Source organism: Salmo salar, chromosome 12 (genome assembly GCF_965601325.2).
Source record: "Salmo salar chromosome 12, fSalSal1, whole genome shotgun sequence".
Taxonomy (NCBI): Eukaryota; Metazoa; Chordata; class Actinopteri; order Salmoniformes; family Salmonidae; genus Salmo; species Salmo salar.
In genome coordinates, this window is record NC_138302.1 from 92,827,819 (window position 1) to 92,847,214 (window position 19,396).

Below are 19,396 nucleotides of genomic sequence, written 5' to 3' on the forward strand. Positions count from 1 at the left end.
ACTTTACTGACTGATGTTTCTCTGAGTGACGAGGACAGAGAGAGATGGAAGGGAAGGGTGTAACACACAAGGGTGTGTTCAGAACAGGTGAAACGTTCAGGTAGAAATATGATGCATAGAGCTGACAGGCTCTATTATTCCCCATGACAGGGAAGGTACTCTATGTTCTATAAAATACATTTCCATCTGAACTAGACTCCAATGTGATGCCATCTCTTTACTAAGTCTGTAGGAATCTGTATGGTACAATCATAATGTCTTTATAATGACAGAATAGTTATCCTCTTCACACCACATAATAATGGAGGCTTATGATGGTTTAACCGTTACCAGTATCGTATTAGCAGCCATTTGAAACACTTTCTACATGTTTTGGTCTCCGTGAATCATATTCCACTTATTGGGTTACACATAAATAATGACATTATTAATGAATATGTGTTAGAGAAGCCGATAGAGAAGTGATCAATGTCCCACTATTCAATGCCATCTTTACAAACAGAGTTACGGGGTGCACTTCTCTGTCAATTATGGTTACACACTTGGACCCACCAAGTAGCGCCATCAGCGTTCTGTTGAAACCTGATGGGTACTTTCTCATGTCCAATCGCTTCGTTTCAAAGGAGAATAATCTGTTTGGTCATTTGTTCTTTGATTGATGGATCGAATGGTTTAATGCTTCAAACAGGACATGCAAACATGGAGATTTTCTAAAGGAGGCCCACCCAGAATGCTCTCTGTTTATCACGACCAAGGGATTTACTCTCTTTTCCTGGCAGACGTTGATTAACTCAAAACATTACTGAAAGCTTATTTAGACTTTCAGACAGAAAACTAATGACTGTCAGCATTTTATTTGGATTCAGATTCTGCCCTGTTTACAGAACCAGCTGTAAAGCGCTTGACTGCACGGCAAGGTATCGATTATGGCAGGGCCTACCGGCATCAATGAGTAGCCTAGATTATTGTGTGGAATGGGAGTACTGTGTTAGTCTAAATATAAGGCTATCTATGCCCCCACACACACACTCTTTCCATTGTGCGATAAGGTTAGGTGATGTAATGTGTGGGGGAACGTGGTGGTGCAGGGCTGGTGGACTGTAGCCAGCTAGGTGTGTGTGTGTGAGAGAAAGCAGTTCAGGAAAGATAAGGGGAAAGGAAGGCTGCTGCAGCAACACGCCTCTCATCATGCGGCACATGGATCAGGATGTGCTGCCATGGTAACCCTCCTCCTCTGACCCACTGTTCGGCTGTGCATTGTGTATCAGTGTGCGGTAGTGTGCGTGTGTGTGTGTAGCTCTGTGTGTGTGTGTGTGTAGCTCTGTGTGTGTGTGTGTGTAGCTCTGTGTGTGTGTGTGTGTAGCTCTGTGTGTGTGTATGTGTGTGTGTGTAGCTCTGTGTGTGTGTGTGTGTAGCTCTGTGTGTGTGTGTGTAGCTCTGTGTGTGTGTGTGTGTGTGTGTAGCTCTGTGTGTGTGTGTGTAGCTCTGTGTGTGTGTGTGTGTGTGTGTAGCTGTATGTGTGTGTGTGTGTAGCTCTGTGTGTGTGTGTGTGTGTGTGTGTAGCTCTGTGTGTGTGTGTGTGTAGCTCTGGTGTGTGTGTGTGTGTGTGTGTGTGTGTGTGTGTGTGTAGCTCTGTGTGTGTGTGTGTGTGTGTGTGTGTGTGTGTAGCTCTGTGTGTGTGTGTGTGTGTGTGTGTAGCTCTGTGTGTGTGTGTGTAGCTCTGTGTGTGTGTGTGTGTGTGTGTGTGTGTGTAGCTCTGTGTGTGTGTGTAGCTCTGTGTGTGTGTGTAGCTCTGTGTGTGTGTGTGTGTGTGTGTGTGTAGCTCTGTGTGTGTGTGTGTGTGTGTAGCTCTGTGTGTGTGTGTAGCTCTGTGTGTGTGTGTGTGTGTAGCTCTGTGTGTGTGTGTGTAGCTCGGGTGTGTGTGTGTGTGTGTGTGTGTGTGTGTGGTGTGTGTGTGGTGTGTGTGTAGCTCTGTGTGTGTGTGTGTGTGTGTGTGTGTGTGTGTAGCTCTGTGTGTGTGTGTGTAGCTCTGTGTGTGTGTGTAGCTCTGTGTGTGTGTGTGTGTAGCTCTGTGTGTGTGTGTGTGTGTGTGTGTGTGTGTGTGTGTGTGTGTAGCTCTGTGTGTGTGTGTGTAGCTCTGTGTGTGTGTGTGTGTAGCTCTGTGTGTGTGTGTGTGTGTGTAGCTCTGTGTGTGTGTGTGTGTGTGTGTGTAGCTCTGTGTGTGTGTGTAGCTCTGTGTGTGTGTGTGTGTGTGTAGCTCTGTGTGTGTGTGTAGCTCTGTGTGTGTGTGTGTGTGTGTGTGTGTGTGTGTGTGTGTGTGTGTGTGTGTGTGTGTGTGTGTGTGTGTGTGTGTGTGTGTGTGTAGCTCTGTGTGTGTGTGTGTGTGTAGCTCTGTGTGTGTAGCTCTGTGTGTGTGTGTGTGTGTGTGTAGCTCTGTGTGTGTGTGTAGCTCTGTGTGTGTGTGTAGCTCTGTGTGTGTGTGTGTGTAGCTCTGTGTGTGTGTGTGTGTGTGTGTAGCTCTGTGTGTGTGTGTAGCTCTGTGTGTGTGTGTGTGTGTGTGTGTGTAGCTCTGTGTGTGTGTGTGTGTGTAGCTCTGTGTGTGTGTGTAGCTCTGTGTGTGTGTGTGTGTAGCTCTGTGTGTGTGTGTAGCTCTGTGTGTGTGTGTGTGTGTGTAGCTCTGTGTGTGTGTGTGTGTGTGTAGCTCTGTGTGTGTGTGTAGCTCTGTGTGTGTGTGTAGCTCTGTGTGTGTGTGTAGCTCTGTGTGTGTGTGTGTGTGTAGCTCTGTGTGTGTGTGTGTGTGTGTAGCTCTGTGTGTGTGTGTGTGTGTAGCTCTGTGTGTGTGTGTGTATGTGTAGCTCTGTGTGTGTGTGTGTGTGTAGCTCTGTGTGTGTGTGTGTGTGTGTAGCTCTGTGTGTGTGTGTGTGTGTGTAGCTCTGTGTGTGTGTGTGTGTGTAGCTCTGTGTGTGTGTGTGTATGTGTAGCTCTGTGTGTGTGTGTGTGTGTAGCTCTGTGTGTGTGTGTGTGTATGTGGCTGTGTTTGTGGAGGATGAAGTGGCTTCATATTGACGCTATTAAGTAGATTGTTCTGCATGCAAACATGAAACGGTGTAGTGGGCGAGTGGGAGCTGGATGTCTCCTGCTCGTACCTATTGATAGAAATTCTCTCTGAATCCCTCTATGGCAGACATGTTTGATGGTTTCTGAGCTGATATCAATAATCGCGGCACAAAGACTTGCAGGAGGTCATGACAATTTAAATTGATTGAGGTCATTAGAATGCAATCAGTCATTTCAAAGTTAATGGTGTTTGTTTCTGATGAACAACAAACACAATGCTCAGTTAGATTACCACACAGAATGCATATATAATGCTGTTTAAAATGCAGTACTATTCAGAAACTGCCCAGAGAGATTCATTTAAAGTATGTGCTAACCAGTTAAAGGCAAAGAATGGGTTCCTACATGTTAGCTAATCCATTGTTTCAGTTTGCTCTTCTGGCAATGTCATTTCCATGGCAACGGTGAAAAATATTTGTACATGCTAGGAAATAGACCCCCCCCCCCCCCCCCCCCCCCAAGCATCTACACACCCGTAAGGGAACGCGTATAGTACAGTAGGTGTATTTGCCTTTAGTCATCTAATACTGGCCCTCTTAGAAGGGAACAGTCTGCCTTCAATTTATCTTTCCTTCATACATTGGACACTTCTCCACAGTCAGTCCCTACTTTCCTGGCCAGCCTAGTGCAATGCCTTCCTGACCCACATAAAGCATGTGCAGAGTGATTGGGTCTGGGCCTGGTTGGCCGGGCCTTCCAAAAGCCCTGCAGGGATTATAGTTTAGTAGGACCACTGCTCGGGGTCAAGACTTTATGGGCCACGGCTCAGTGAAGAGGGAGGAGTCACTCTACTCTATATATCCTCACCAAGGCCAGGACGAGTCTGGGGCCACATGTGAACAGAGGAGGCCCTCCCTTCCCCTCACACACACACACACACACACACACACACACACACACACACACACACACACACACACACACACACACACACACACCACACACACACACACACACACACACACACACACACACACACACACACACACCATCTCTTGAAAATAGATAATTTATGCAAGCTGTGGACAATACGGGAGGCCTCCATCACTGGAGGGGTCACTAGTAAAGGTACATTTGACAGGATCAAGAAGACAACCCCTACAGTATCACCTCCACATGCATGACTGATAAACAGACCAGTAACTAATGATATGACTGTAACCCTGGGGGCATGTCTGATAAACAGACCAGTAACTAATAATATGACTGTAGCCATGGGGGCATGTCTGATAAACAGACCAGTAACTAATGATATGACTGTAGCCATGGGGGCATGTCTGATAAACAGACCAGTAACTAATAATATGACTGTAGCCATGGGGGCATGTCTGATAAACAGACCAGTAACTAATGATATGACTGTAGCCCTGGGGGCATGTCTGATAAACAGACCAGTAACCAATGATATGACTGTAGCCCTGGGGGCATGTCTGATAAACAGACCAGTAACTAATGATATGACTGTAGCCCTGGGGGCATGTCTGATAAACAGACCAGTAACCAATGATATGACTGTAGCCCTGGGGGCATGTCTGATAAACAGACCAGTAACTAATGATATGACTGTAGCCCTGGGGGCATGTCTGATAAACAGACCAGTAACCAATGATATGACTGTAGCCATGGGGGCATGTCTGATAAACAGACCAGTAACTAATGATATGACTGTAGCCCTGGGGGCATGTCTGATAAACAGACCAGTAACCAATGATATGACTGTAGCCCTGGGGGCATGTCTGATAAACAGACCAGTAACTAATGATATGACTGTAGCCCTGGGGGCATGTCTGATAAACAGACCAGTAACTAATGATATGACTGTAGCCATGGGGGCATGTCTGTGAAACAGACCAGTAACTAATGATATGACTGTAGCCCTGGGGGCATGTCTGATAAACAGACCAGTAACCAATGATATGACTGTAGCCCTGGGGGCATGTCTGATAAACAGACCAGTAACCAATGATATGACTGTAGCCATGGGGGCATGTCTGATAAACAGACCAGTAACTAATAATATGACTGTAGCCATGGGGGCATGTCTGTGAAACAGACCAGTAACTAATGATATGACTGTAGCCCTGGGGGCATGTCTGATAAACAGACCAGTAACCAATGATATGACTGTAGCCCTGGGGGCATGTCTGATAAACAGACCAGTAACTAATGATATGACTGTAGCCCTGGGGGCATGTCTGATAAACAGACCAGTAACTAATGATATGACTGTAGCCATGGGGGCATGTCTGATAAACAGACCAGTAACTAATGATATGACTGTAGCCCTGGGGGCATGTCTGATAAACAGACCAGTAACTAATGATATGACTGTAGCCCTGGGGGCATGTCTGATAAACAGACCAGTAACTAATGATATGACTGTAGCCCTGGGGGCATGTCTGATAAACAGACCAGTAACTAATGATATGACTGTAGCCATGGGGGCATGTCTGATAAACAGACCAGTAACTAATGATATGACTGTAGCCCTGGGGGCATGTCTGATAAACAGACCAGTAACTAATGATATGACTGTAGCCATGGGGGCATGTCTGATAAACAGACCAGTAACCAATGATATGACTGTAGCCCTGAGGGCATGTCTGATAAACAGACCAGTAACTAATGATATGACTGTAGCCATGGGGGCATGTCTGATAAACAGACCAGTAACCAATGATATGACTGTAGCCCTGAGGGCATGTCTGATAAACAGACCAGTAACTAATGATATGACTGTAGCCATGGGGGCATGTCTGATAAACAGACCAGTAACTAATGATATGACTGTAGCCATGGGGGCATGTCTGATAAACAGACCAGTAACTAATGATATGACTGTAGCCCTGGGGGCATGTCTGATAAACAGACCAGTAACCAATGATATGACTGTAGCCCTGGGGGCATGTCTGATAAACAGACCAGTAACTAATGATATGACTGTAGCCCTGGGGGCATGTCTGTGAAACAGACCAGTAACCAATGATATGACTGTAGCCATGGGGGCATGTCTGATAAACAGACCAGTAACTAATGATATGACTGTAGCCCTGGGGGCATGTCTGATAAACAGACCAGTAACTAATGATATGACTGTAGCCCTGGGGGCATGTCTGATAAACAGACCAGTAACTAATGATATGACTGTAGCCCTGGGGGCATGTCTGTGAAACAGACCAGTAACCAATGATATGACTGTAGCCATGGGGGCATGTCTGATAAACAGACCAGTAACTAATGATATGACTGTAGCCCTGGGGGCATGTCTGATAAACAGACCAGTAACCAATGATATGACTGTAGCCCTGGGGGCATGTCTGATAAACAGACCAGTAACTAATGATATGACTGTAGCCCTGGGGGCATGTCTGTGAAACAGACCAGTAACCAATGATATGACTGTAGCCATGGGGGCATGTCTGATAAACAGACCAGTAACTAATGATATGACTGTAGCCCTGGGGGCATGTCTGATAAACAGACCAGTAACCAATGATATGACTGTAGCCCTGGGGGCATGTCTGATAAACAGACCAGTAACTAATGATATGACTGTAGCCCTGGGGGCATGTCTGTGAAACAGACCAGTAACCAATGATATGACTGTAGCCCTGAGGGCATGTCTGATAAACAGACCAGTAACTAATGATATGACTGTAGCCCTGGGGGCATGTCTGATAAACAGACCAGTAACTAATGATATGACTGTAGCCCTGGTGGCATGTCTGATAAACAGACCAGTAACTAATGATATGACTGTAGCCCTGAGGGCATGTCTGATAAACAGGCCAGTAACCAATGATATGACTGTAGCCCTGGGGGCATGTCTGATAAACAGACCAGTAACTAATGATATGACTGTAGCCCTGGGGGCATGTCTGATAAACAGACCAGTAACCAATGATATGACTGTAGCCCTGAGGGCATGTCTGTGAAACAGACCAGTAACCAATGATATGACTGTAGCCATGGGGGCATGTCTGATAAACAGACCAGTAACTAATGATATGACTGTAGCCCTGGGGGCATGTCTGATAAACAGACCAGTAACTAATGATATGACTGTAGCCCTGGGAGCATGTCTGATAAACAGACCAGTAACCAATGATATCACTGTAGCCCTGGGGGCATGTCTGATAAACAGACCAGTAACTAATGATATGACTGTAGCCCTGGGGGCATGTCTGATAAACAGACCAGTAACCAATGATATCACTGTAGCCCTGGGGGCATGTCTGATAAACAGACCAGTAACTAATGATATGACTGTAGCCCTGGGGGCATGTCTGATAAACAGACCAGTAACCAATGATATGACTGTAGCCCTGAGGGCATGTCTGATAAACAGACCAGTAACCAATGATATCACTGTAGCCCTGGGGGCATGTCTGATAAACAGACCAGTAACTAATGATATGACTGTAGCCCTGGGGGCATGTCAACTGTCTCTGTATCGTCTCAATGATGTCAAGTCATCACTCAATTCCCACTGGGGCCACCCATACGTACAATGTATGCTTTTGAATCAAAGAGTCTACTAAATGATGTATATCACTCACAGAAAGGGGTGGTAGGTAGCCTAGAGGTTAGAGCGTTGGGCCAGTAACCAAAAGGTTGCTAGATTGAATCCCTGAGCTGACAAAGTAAGCATCTGTCATTCTGCCACTGAACAAGGCAGTTAACCCACTGTTCCTAGACCATCATTGTAAATACGAATTTGTTCTTAACTGATTTGCCTAATTATATGAAGAAAAAATTTTTTTAACTAGGCAAGTCAGTTAAGAACAAATTCTTATTTTCAATGACAGCCTACCGGGGAACCATAGGTTAACTGCCTTGTTCAGAGGCAGAACAACAGATTTTTAGCTTGTCAGCTCGGGGATTCAATCTTGCAACCTTTCGGTTACTAGTCCAACGCTCTAACCACTAGGCTACCTGCCTAGTGGCAGGCAGCCTCCATTAGCCATATCAGGGCTAGGTTTATTTGTTTTATATATATATTTTTTTTTATTTTAACAAGGAAATCCCATTGAGACCAATACCTCTTTTACAAGGAAGCCCTGCATGTACACCAATCATACAACATTTACAAATACAACGTAACAAAAACATAAAAACCCAATATTTACAAGCCATGTGTCCCTGTGATGTGAATGTTAGGTAAGGGGACTCTCCTGTACTGTCTGAGGTCCAGTCTGACTCATGGAGACTGCTGTGTTGCTCTTGTTTTCCAGCCCAGTGGTTGGACAGAGGACATTTCCACAGGGATACAGCTACAGGGTTCCAGTTTCAGATGGACTCACTGATGCATTTCAGAACCATTACTGTTTTACTGCTACTGTTAATGGAGCTGCTTTGCTGTGCTGTACCGCCTTGCCTTGACTTGCTGATGCCAACACAATCCTGTTAGCTATGCCAGGGTTACTGTTAGATCAGTGATCTACTGGTGCAGTGCATCACTGTCTTTCTCATTCATCTATTGATTGAACAAGAGGATAAAATGGACATAATACACTAACTGAACTGCAGGGTGAGCCACTGGACGCTGACTTTGATCCTCCGAGCGCTGCTTAGACACTTTTATGCCTTTTCTAATGCATTAAATTATGCCTCTCCTCATGATAGAGTTATTGAATATAAATTGATTAATGAAAGTATGTGGACAAATTGTGCACAAATAGAATACAATATAGAAAGACTGTACTGGCTAGACACCATCTGCAGACAAATACAGCAATGAGACCTAAGTCATTGTGCCAATTCGTGCCATTGTCCACGCCATATCAAGCCCCCTCACTCTGGACTCATTGTGCCGTCTGCTGGAATGATTGTGTCGTTGCACCATTAGGCTTGGTAGTCATTATGGAGTAGAGATGTCAACAATGCTATTATTTAGGAAAATGGATTGAGTTCATATGATCTTTATCCAGGTTGTTGAGTCAAGCCTTTTTAAGTAGCAGTCACTTCCTGGATGCCTGAATGGTGCTCCACAGGGTAATCAAATCAAAAGTGTTGTCAAAGAGCAGTGAATATAGCTTTCTATAGCGTTTTACAACAGTGTCTGGATACCTGTTTTTACTCTGGACTGGGCTGAAGATTAAAGTTTTTTTTCCATAGTACTGTACGGTGTAGATAAAGAGGCTCACCTGCCACCTATCAATATTTTAGCTGTGCTTTAATACACTATCTCAGCCAATGCTAATTCTAGATTAATATTTGAGATTCATTCTGAGGGAAGGAAGTACAGAGCTCTCTCTCCCTCCCACCCACTCACCATCCCTCCACCCGTTTCATTTAGAACAAAGTTAAAGTCTCTTTTTAGACTATTAAAGGCAGGGGGTATACCTACTAATTTCAACTAAACATCAAACTTGGATTTGCAAAAATGTTAAGTAGAACAGACAGCTTTGCTCTTTACCTTTTGATCTGGTCCAGCAGGAAGAGCTGACAGACACAGATAGATAAAGGCCACAGCCATATGAAGGTCAGGATATGAAAGCAGCTTCCTGTCTGCTCTCATGCAACCTACAGAGAACAGCAGTTAACCAAAGCAAAGATAGAACAGCACATGTTGTGTGTTACGGCCATTGCCTACACGGTCATTCTCACTGACAGTGGAAATCAGTGTTTAAACAGCTTGTACATATCCCAGTCAATACTGCTATGTTATTGAATGGTGAGTCGTGACCTAAGCAAACATTTTGGAGAGGTTATTTCAGACACAAGTCATTTGGTCAAGAGGTAATGGCAATATTAGTAGTTACACGTACACCTTAGTAAAGGTTACGTAGAGGATAGTTGACAGTTTGTTTAACAGCACTTTGAAATGCTCGGATAAACAGGAGATGTAAAGCATGTATAGTACTTGTATTCATGCCTGTTATACTGCAGCACCTTTCAAAGGAAGCAGGAAATACGTCTCTTGGGAAGGGCTTTCCGTATGAGCATAATGTTTAAAAAGCACTTCACAAATACAGTTATTATCTTTATTACGATACAAATTCAATTTGATTAAGTTACAGTTGTTATGGATGAGGAAGGGATGAGGGTCACTGACTGAATAAATAAAAACAGCAACAGGGAAACAGATTTTTTTGATCAGATAATTTGTACTAAAAGATCAGGGTATGAGTATCAGGAGATACAGGGAGACAACAGTCTTCTATTCTACTATCATCACCACAGTTCATCTGTCTGGGACATATCTTTTGTTTTCTCTTTGGGCAGAAATCTTCCCATTGCCAGTTGTGTGGCTGGTGCTAGCTGATAACAGATCTGTGGTGTGGATGGTGCTAGCTGATAACAGATTTGTGGTGTGGATGGTGCTAGCTGATAACAGATCTGTGGTGTGGATGGTGCTAGCTGATAACAGATCTGTGGTGTGGATGGTGCTAGCTGATAACAGATCTGTGGTGTGGCTGGTGCTAGCTGATAACAGATCTGTGGTGTGGATGGTGCTAGCTGATAACAGATCTGTGGTGTGGCTGGTGCTAGCTGATAACAGATCTGTGGTGTGGCTGGTGCTAGCTGATAACAGATCTGTGGTGTGGCTGGTGCTAGCTGATAACAGATCTGTGGTGTGGCTGGTGCTAGCTGATAACAGATCTGTGGTGTGGCTGGTGCTAGCTGATAACAGATCTGTGGTGTGGATGGTGCTAGCTGATAACAGATCTGTGGTGTGGATGGTGCTAGCTGATAACAGATCTGTGGTGTGGCTGGTGCTAGCTGATAACAGATCTGTGGTGTGGCTGGTGCTAGCTGATAACAGATCTGTGGTGTGGCTGGTGCTAGCTGATAACAGATCTGTGGTGTGGCTGGTGCTAGCTGATAACAGATCTGTGGTGTGGCTGGTGCTAGCTGATAACAGATCTGTGGTGTGGATGGTGCTAGCTGATAACAGATCTGTGGTGTGGATGGTGCTAGCTGATAACAGATCTGTGGTGTGGATGGTGCTAGCTCATAACAGATCACTCACTGTTTAGTCTGTCCCAACTCAGGAACTACCATGGCAGATATCTTGTGTACCCACTGTGTGCCCATGACGTTTATTTACACACTCTTGCTCCTTCTATGTGTAAAATCTCGATGGTTGTCACAATGAAAAAAAAACATGTGGAAATAGGTTGCATGGAAACATATCTAGCTAGCTTGCTTAATGTGATGATGATGATCCCCGAGACTGTATTCATATTTTTGAATAAAAAAAAAGAAAATGGGTGGGAGGGGGTAAATTGATCCCTGCCCACGGTCCGCCAGTTGCCCATGCCTAGATTAAAGCCTGAACAAATAATAAATTAATCTCTGGCTTTTTTGTTCAGTGCTCCAACTTCTTTCTGTCTCGAATTAGGCATTTTTGAAGTTTTTCTTGGTAAGCCCTTTTGTTGGGGAGGAAACTTCTTGGCCCACACAGTGCACCTCCCAAAGTTGTTGGCCCGTCGCTCCTCTGACCTGATGACATCACGTTGAGAATGCTCTGTTACTAATGAGGGGAGGGACCAGGATAACGTTTTCCGAGGTTCCTCATGCCCTGCTGGAGGTTAGATTATGTTGTGGTTGACTTAGCCTTGTGAGTCATTCAGTACACAGAGTTACTGGATGCTAGTCTACCCGGCCCATGCCTGGACATCCCACCCTGGTCTCAGAAAGTGAATAATGTTTTAAAATAGGTTAAAAAGAATAGGCCAGGGCCCTCCAACCCTGTTTCTAGAGAGCTACCCTCATGTAGGTTTACTTTCCAACCCTGTTCCTGGAGAGCTACCCTCCTGTAAAGTTACTCTGTCCAACCCCAGTTGTAACTAACCTGATTTAGTTTATCAACCAGTTAATTATTAGAATCAGGTGCACTAGATTAGGGTTGGAGTGCCCGGTTTCCCAAAAGGATTTTAAGTTCATCATAAAAACCTTTGTAGGAGCATCTTTAAATATCCAAGCTGTTTCACTTGAAAACGCTTGTTATTTATCAAGGGGCTCAGACCACTTGTAGAACAGCTAAGTGCATCGTTAGATAATTGTTTGCCCATCCACATCCATTTATACACAGAAGATCTCCGCTAAACATAGAATCAAGATGTTTATCTGTTTCTCTGTGACCAATGATCATTTCAGAACGAAGTTGACTACACATTCAAAGTTGCATATGTCTTTGCAATAGTCCAGTGTGGCTCAGTTGGTAGAGCATGGCACTTGCAATGCTAGGGTTGTTGGTTCCATTCCCATTGGGATCAGTATGGGAGGAAAAAAGGGTGAAAATGTTTGAACTGCAAGTCGCTCTGGATAAGATCATCTGCTAAATGACTAAAATGAAAATTGTTACAAGCAGAGGATAAAATTATCCTTTAAGCGAATACCGAGATGATTGCATTAAAAGGTAAACACAGTAGGCTACATAGTCCTATATATTTCAATCATATTGAACGCACTTTTATGTTCATTCAATCGAGTTCTATTTTGCTAATTGTAGGCTACTGTCTGTAGTTGTTGCCTCAATATAATTAATGATGAGTAGTGTGCTCAATGATGTGCCATATCTGATTTATCTGCATTATTATAGGGTAGGCTAAGCATTGAAATAAGCCGCCTGAATATTTGCAGACATATAGATGATAATATATCTCTAGAAGCTGATTCGTTGTCAGTATTGAGGAATAATTATAATGTTACGGTAAGATATGAATGGAGAAAGCTGATCTGTCGTCAGTACTGAGGAATAATTATAATGTTAAGGTAAGATATGAATGGAGAAAGCTGATCTGTCGTCAGTACTGAGGAATAATTATAATGTTAAGGTAAGATATGAATGGAGAAAGCTGATCTGTCGTCAGTACTGAGGAATAATTATAATGTTAAGGTAAGATATGAATGGAGAAAGCTGATCTGTCGTCAGTACTGAGGAATAATTATAATGTTAAGGTAAGATATGAATGGAGAAAGCTGATCTGTGGTCAGTACTGAGGAATAATTATAGTGTTAAGGTAAGATATGAATGGAGAAAGATGATCCAAGAGCAGCCATGCCAATTTATTTCGATCCGATCACGATTGACACTTGCTCCAACGATGCATTTAGCGAACGTTAGGTAACACTTCATTTGAAGAGGTCCTTATTATTATATTATATGTGTAATTACACTGTAACAAGTATTGTAGTTAACTGTAACAATAGTTACACTGTAATAACAACATGTAGCTGGTAGTAATTGAGGTCTGTAAATACAAAGGTGTTACAAGGCTTGTTACAAATGGGCAGGTTTCCACTACATTCACCAACTTACTGTTTTGTTTCATCTCAGATGCATCCGATTCAGTAACAACTGTCACAAAGGTTGTGACCCGTCGTGGACACGCTCGGTGTCCGATAGATTTTGTTCAGTAGGCTGTCATTACTGACCTATGAATGTGCATCGTTGAAAATATATCTCCACTCAATGTTATTGCTAGCACTTGCCACCAAAATAAAGTGTACGGTCTGGGTTAACTTGGTCATCAGAAAAAACACACTGTTTCAAAGCATAGGCAAACATGACATGCACTAAGTACACTGTAATTACTAGGTGTTACACAGGATGTAGCTAGTTACAATGAAGTGTACCTTGAGGGGTACTTACTTGTTATTAATCTGTACTCATACAGTACATTACCCACCCTTACAACCTGGCCTTCAATTTAAAGCTTCTGGAAGTTTTACTTAATTTCTGTACCTTATTGTGAAATGATGATAATATATCTCTAGAAGCTGATCTGTCGTCAGTACTGAGGAATAATTATAGTGTTAAGGTAAGATATGAATGGAGAAAGATGATCCAAGAGCAGCCATGTCAATTGGGCTCCCGGGTGGCGCAGCAGTTTAAGGCACTGCATCTCAGAGGCGTCACTACAGACCCTGGTTTGATTCCAGGCTGCATCACAACCGGCCGTGATTGGGAGTCCCTAGTTAAATAAAGGTTCAATAAAATAAATAAAAAATGAAGTGGAACTTCCAGAAGCTTTGAAACTAGTAATTACATGTACTATGCTTTGAAGCAGTGTCTTTTTCCACATCTGGGATGACATTCTTATTAGATCCCAGTCAGTGAGGTTGACCTACTGATCATGTTTTTACCAGCTGAACTAAGTTAACCCAGATGATCCAGTTTAAAATTAAGTGTTACAGAACGTTCTTTCTGCGTGTTTTGAGAAACACATGTTCCATCTTTGGCCGTTGTAGGAATGATGCATCCTCAAAACACTCATAACCCCAAGTTCCAATGCTATCAGGAACCAGACCCAGGACGTTAGCTCTCCAGGAACACAGTAGAGCCGTGGAATAGGCTGTGGAGCAGCAAGTATTTAGCTACAGTAACACAATGGGTGTATTTATTGTAGCCTATTAGTGTAGTGGTCTATTCTAAGTCTAAGTGAACATTAGCTGCTTCTCTATGTTCTCATGCCTAGTTAAAGAAAGGTTAAATAAATAAAAAAAAACCCAATATTGATTAGATTTATATCCTCTGAATATTTTAAGCGTATGTAATGTTGACATATATAGCCTACAGCAAAGCAAGGCTCCCCCCTAACTTCCAGATTCATCCTGTAAAATTATTTCTCTGTACATTTAACGTATTGTCATCTTAAACATAATGGGCCAGTGTCATATGCCATGTTATGTAATATCCATGTTAACCCTAGAGGGCAATATTCAAGGGTTATTGAACAATTCGTGTATTCAAGTAGCTCTAATGGTGGTGTTGATGATATGATGTGGGTTTACATGTGGCAGTTTTGGGAACAGCTGTTAACCATCAGGAGAGGGAGAGTAGGGGGGTCACTTTTTAGCTTCTTACTTGGGGGTGTTTCCCAACTGGTTCGCAGTCCTTACTGTATGGGGAATAGGAGGTTGCTGCAATAAAGATTTGAATGGAGCGTTGAGCCTTCATGACGTTACGTGATTATTTTTCTTCTAAATGCTTTTTTATGTCAGAATTGCGCGAAAATGAGCGGACGTGTGCTAATTGGGAAAGTGCCGCCAATGCGGCAGCGGACTGCGCCCGGTGCGAAAAGGACCATACATTTTACTTCGGATCCAAGGTAGGCACTAAGCGATGATGATTATAACAATACAGAACAGCGTGTAACACCATCAGACGATGTACTGTAGCTCTGTAAATTATTCTCAATACTGTGAATGCATGGAATTTGAAAGGTGTTTGTATGACTCAAGAGTTGACCAATGAACTGTTTAGAATGTAACATTGTGCCCATTGTAGCTTTCTCACCTGATGAAATGATGGGAATTAGCCTGGCAACTGTTGAAAAACAAACAAAAGCATTGAAAGAGACATTTCAATTGTTTTTTTTCTTCTAATTGAAAAAAGGCAATTATGTAAAAAATTGTATGTTATTGAAATCAATCAACTGAAATGCATAGTTGCAGTTTAAAAGAAAAAATCTCTCATCAGTTTATTTCATCTATCCACAGCAGCTTTGCCATGGGAAATTTCTAATCTTGATATTTTTTTACCTGCTAATGTAATAGAGTTTTGATAAAATGACTAGATTATAGGCTATATAAATACTGACATTTTCTAAAAAGGATATATCTGCATATAGGCTACCTGCTGGGTCAATTGTTCAAATGGATCTAGAGTAAGTGACTCAGAGACAGACAGTCAACATTTTTCTTATCAAGCAAAGCTCTATACTTTGGCAAATAAGCACTGAGGTCTTGCTAGATGGAGAGTAGGCACTTGTTTTTCACAAGCAATTATGGGATTGGTTAAAAGAACACCCAGCTACAGTATCTGGGTAATTGAAGATTCATTGAGCGTTCAGCCACAGGTATGTGCTCCCAAGAGTCATGAACTGTATTTTTGCCTAGCTGTACTGTCTGCCGTCCTTCTTTCAGTCCAAATACATACAGTGCACTCAGAACGTGTTCACACCCCTTTCATTTTTGCACATTTTGTTGTGTTACAAAGTGGGATTAAAATGGATTTAATTGTCATTTTTGTCAACGATCTACACAAAATAATCTATAATGTCAAAGTGGAAGAACAATTCTAACATTTGTCAAAAATAAATGAAGCACTGATGTATTTTGATTAGAGAAGTATTCAACCCCCTGAGTCAATACATTTTAGAATCACCTTTGGCAGTGATTACAGCAGTGAGTCTTTCTGGGTAAGTCTCTAAGAGCTTTGCCAACCTGGATTGTACAATATTTGCACACTGTTCTTTTAAAAATGCTTTAAGATATGTCAAATTGGTTGTTGATCATTGCTAGACAACAATTTTCAGGTCTTGCCATAGATTTTCAAGCAGATTTAAGTCCAAACTGTAACTCTGCCTCTCAGGAACATTCACTGTCTTCATGGTAAGCAACTCCAGTGAAGATTTGGCCTCGTTTTTTTAGGTGAATTTGGCCTTACTGAAAGGTGAATTTGTCTCCCAGTGTCTGGTGGAAGCAGACTAATCCAGGTTTTCTGTGCTTAGCTCCATTACATTTATTTTTTATCCTGAAAAATTCCCAGTCCTTTTTATTCAGAACAAAAAGTGAATTGATTTGCCACATTATTTGCAGTATTACTTTTGTGTCTTATTGCAAACAGGATGCACGTTTTGGAATATTTGTATTCTGTACAGGCTTCCTTCTTTTCACTCTGTCAATTAGGTTAGTATTGTGGAGTAACTACAATGTTGTTGATCTGTCCTCAGTTTTCTCCTATCCCAGCCATTAAACTCTGTAACTGTTTAAAGTCATCATTGAGTGGTTTCCTTCCTCTCTGGCAACTGAGTTAAGAAGGAGGCCTGTATCTTTGTTGTGAATGGGTGTAATGATACACCATCCTAAGTGTAATGAATAACTTCACCATGCTTAAAGGGAATTTCAATGTCTGCTTTTTTACCCATCTACCAGTAGGTGTCCTTTGCAAGGCATTGGAAGACTTTGTGGTTGAAATTCACTGCTTGACTGAGGGACCTTTTAGATAGTTGTATGTGTGGGGTACAGAGATGAGGTACTCATTAAAAAATCATGTTAAACACTATCATTCCACACAGAATGAGTCCATGCAATGTATTACGTGACTTGTTAAGCACATTTTTCCTGAACTAATTTAGTTTTGCAATAACAAAGGGGTTGATTAATTTTGATAAACATAATTCCACTTTGACATTATGGGGTATTGTGTGTAGGCCACTGACAAAAAATATAAATATTATCAATTTAAAAGTCTGGAAATAACACAACAAAATCTGGAAAAGGTAAGGAGTGTGAATACTTTCATAAGGCGCTGTAAATTGAATATATTGGAGGTGCACTTGATTTAGCTTGGAGATTGCACTTTTGGGACTTTCCCATTATTTCCATATACCGGGCAAAGTGCAGCTAAAGTATTTGGGATTATATGACACAGGTCTGGTTGTTTCAAGGACTTGACCGTTAATGGTTTACACACCTTTTACTATCTCGTGACATCTATCGGGTCAGACGATCCACATGTTACCACACACATCAAAAGTGGGACTCTCCAATAGTGTGGTGCAGCAACAGTGGCTTTAAACCTGTTCAAGTGACATGTATCCCTGTGTATGTGTTTGTGGAGGAAGTTCCATGTTGTTTTATTAGGTGTGGTGCCTGGGTGCTTATCCAAATGGACCACTTATTAGCCTTGCAGGAATGGCATCAAAGTCTCATGGTAGTGTTAATCTTTCTCTGTATGAGGATGCTAGTGGTTTGTTTATGTAGTCACAGCTATATGAATATGGTTGACATAAATCAATATAGCGCAAAATGTCACACATTTCTCTGCATGATTGTTGATGTTTTCAATTTAGTATGATTGATTGAATCAAGTGAAATCATTGTTAGGTTTAGTCTCCCTACAGTATGCAGAAGGTTGTCTTTTAGCAGTCAGATCATCTTGCCATGAACATCTAGTGCATTACACAATGACAAGCTTTTGGTAACCAATAAGAGTCCTCTTGTTGCACACAGCTGGTCCCAGTTTGTGCTCCGCTAGGGAGGAGGGGAGAATGTAGATCATATTGTCTCCCCCCCTCCCTCCTTCACCCACCACACAACCCCTCCCTCAATCTTTCAAACCAAAACATTTTCTCAACGACAGAAATTCAAATAATAGCACTAACGCATGAATCAGCCGGTAAGCTGGAGCAGTGCCACGGAAAACAAAAAGCTCATTTCCACCCCAATGTATGAAGTATGTACAGTAAGTGGTTATGTTCCTCCCACCCTCCTTGTCTGAGTTTTAACTCTGAAATGTAAGCTCCAAAGTAGACACATGTTGCAATATCAACAGACTACAGGCTATACAGAGTTGCAGATCCTCCCGGTCTGGATTTGCCACCCCCTTGGGGAGATACTGGACACGCCAGGGTCATTCCTTTGTAACAAACCACTGGCTGAAAATTACTGCATAAGGTGTGACTTTTCAAATATTAAAGACTGGGGTGAGTACCTGTGGATCTCTGTTAATCAGTTCAATAATGCCAGAACACTGAATGACTGGCCTTAAAGAACAGGCTCTCCCTCAAAATGTGATCTTTATCAAGTAACAAACATGCTGGTTTCACCAGTGTGTATGAGAATAACATTTTCAAATCACAATGTGGAAGAAGGAACCTTTCCTTGGACATCAACTCATCACACATTTAGGCCAAGTTGTAGTATTACTGTGAGCTGAGGTCCATGCTGTTCAGCCTAGACCCGTGATGAATCCTTGCTGGTCTGTGGTTGTACCAAGACTGCTGTTTATAGCATTGCGACAAATGTGGCGACAAATGTGGCTCACCTCAGTCCTCTGTACAAAGTTTATAGACCAAGAAGTACATTTCAACCATTGTACATCACAAAACTCTGCTTAGCATTCAATATATAAACCCCCAATCTTGCCATCTTCAATATCTATTTTCTCCAAGCCAGCTAGACATAAAGCTAACATATCAGACGGATGCAATATTCCTACTATTCTTGAAAGGATATTAAAAGGATATTTAGAGGTTTGGAAAGGATATTAACTCATAATTGCCACTAATTTCTGTGGATTATCTTTAATGAGATGGTTGTGTTTGACAACCACCTACGGAGAGCACTGCAGTGCAGCAACGCAGATCAGGCTTAGAACCAATGAAAACATCACTCAACACCCTGTCTCTGTGTTGGCCAACAGTTCTGTGTGTCTGTTTTATATGTCTACCTGATGAGGGATGGGAAGGAAATAAAGCCCCTTGTTTATAAACCTCTTTTTAGATTCATGTATCCACTTAGGGTGATTGGTGCTTCTGAG

General features: G+C 42.4%; 1 protein-coding gene across 8 annotated transcripts in view; it reads left to right on the forward strand.

Annotated features, from left to right (window-relative positions):
* Positions 1-19,396, forward strand: part of LOC106566024 (neuron navigator 1) — a 108,843-nt gene that overhangs the window by 38,213 nt on the left and 51,234 nt on the right. The window contains exon 1 of one of the 8 annotated variants that reach the window (XM_082959442.1): positions 14,944-15,179. The exons of the other annotated variants lie outside the window; for them this stretch is intronic. Within the exon in view, the coding sequence (XP_082815568.1) occupies positions 15,085-15,179 (95 nt within the window). The 5' untranslated portion in view covers positions 14,944-15,084. Of the gene's footprint in view, positions 1-14,943; positions 15,180-19,396 lie in introns of those variants that run through there. 8 annotated transcript variants of the gene reach the window in all.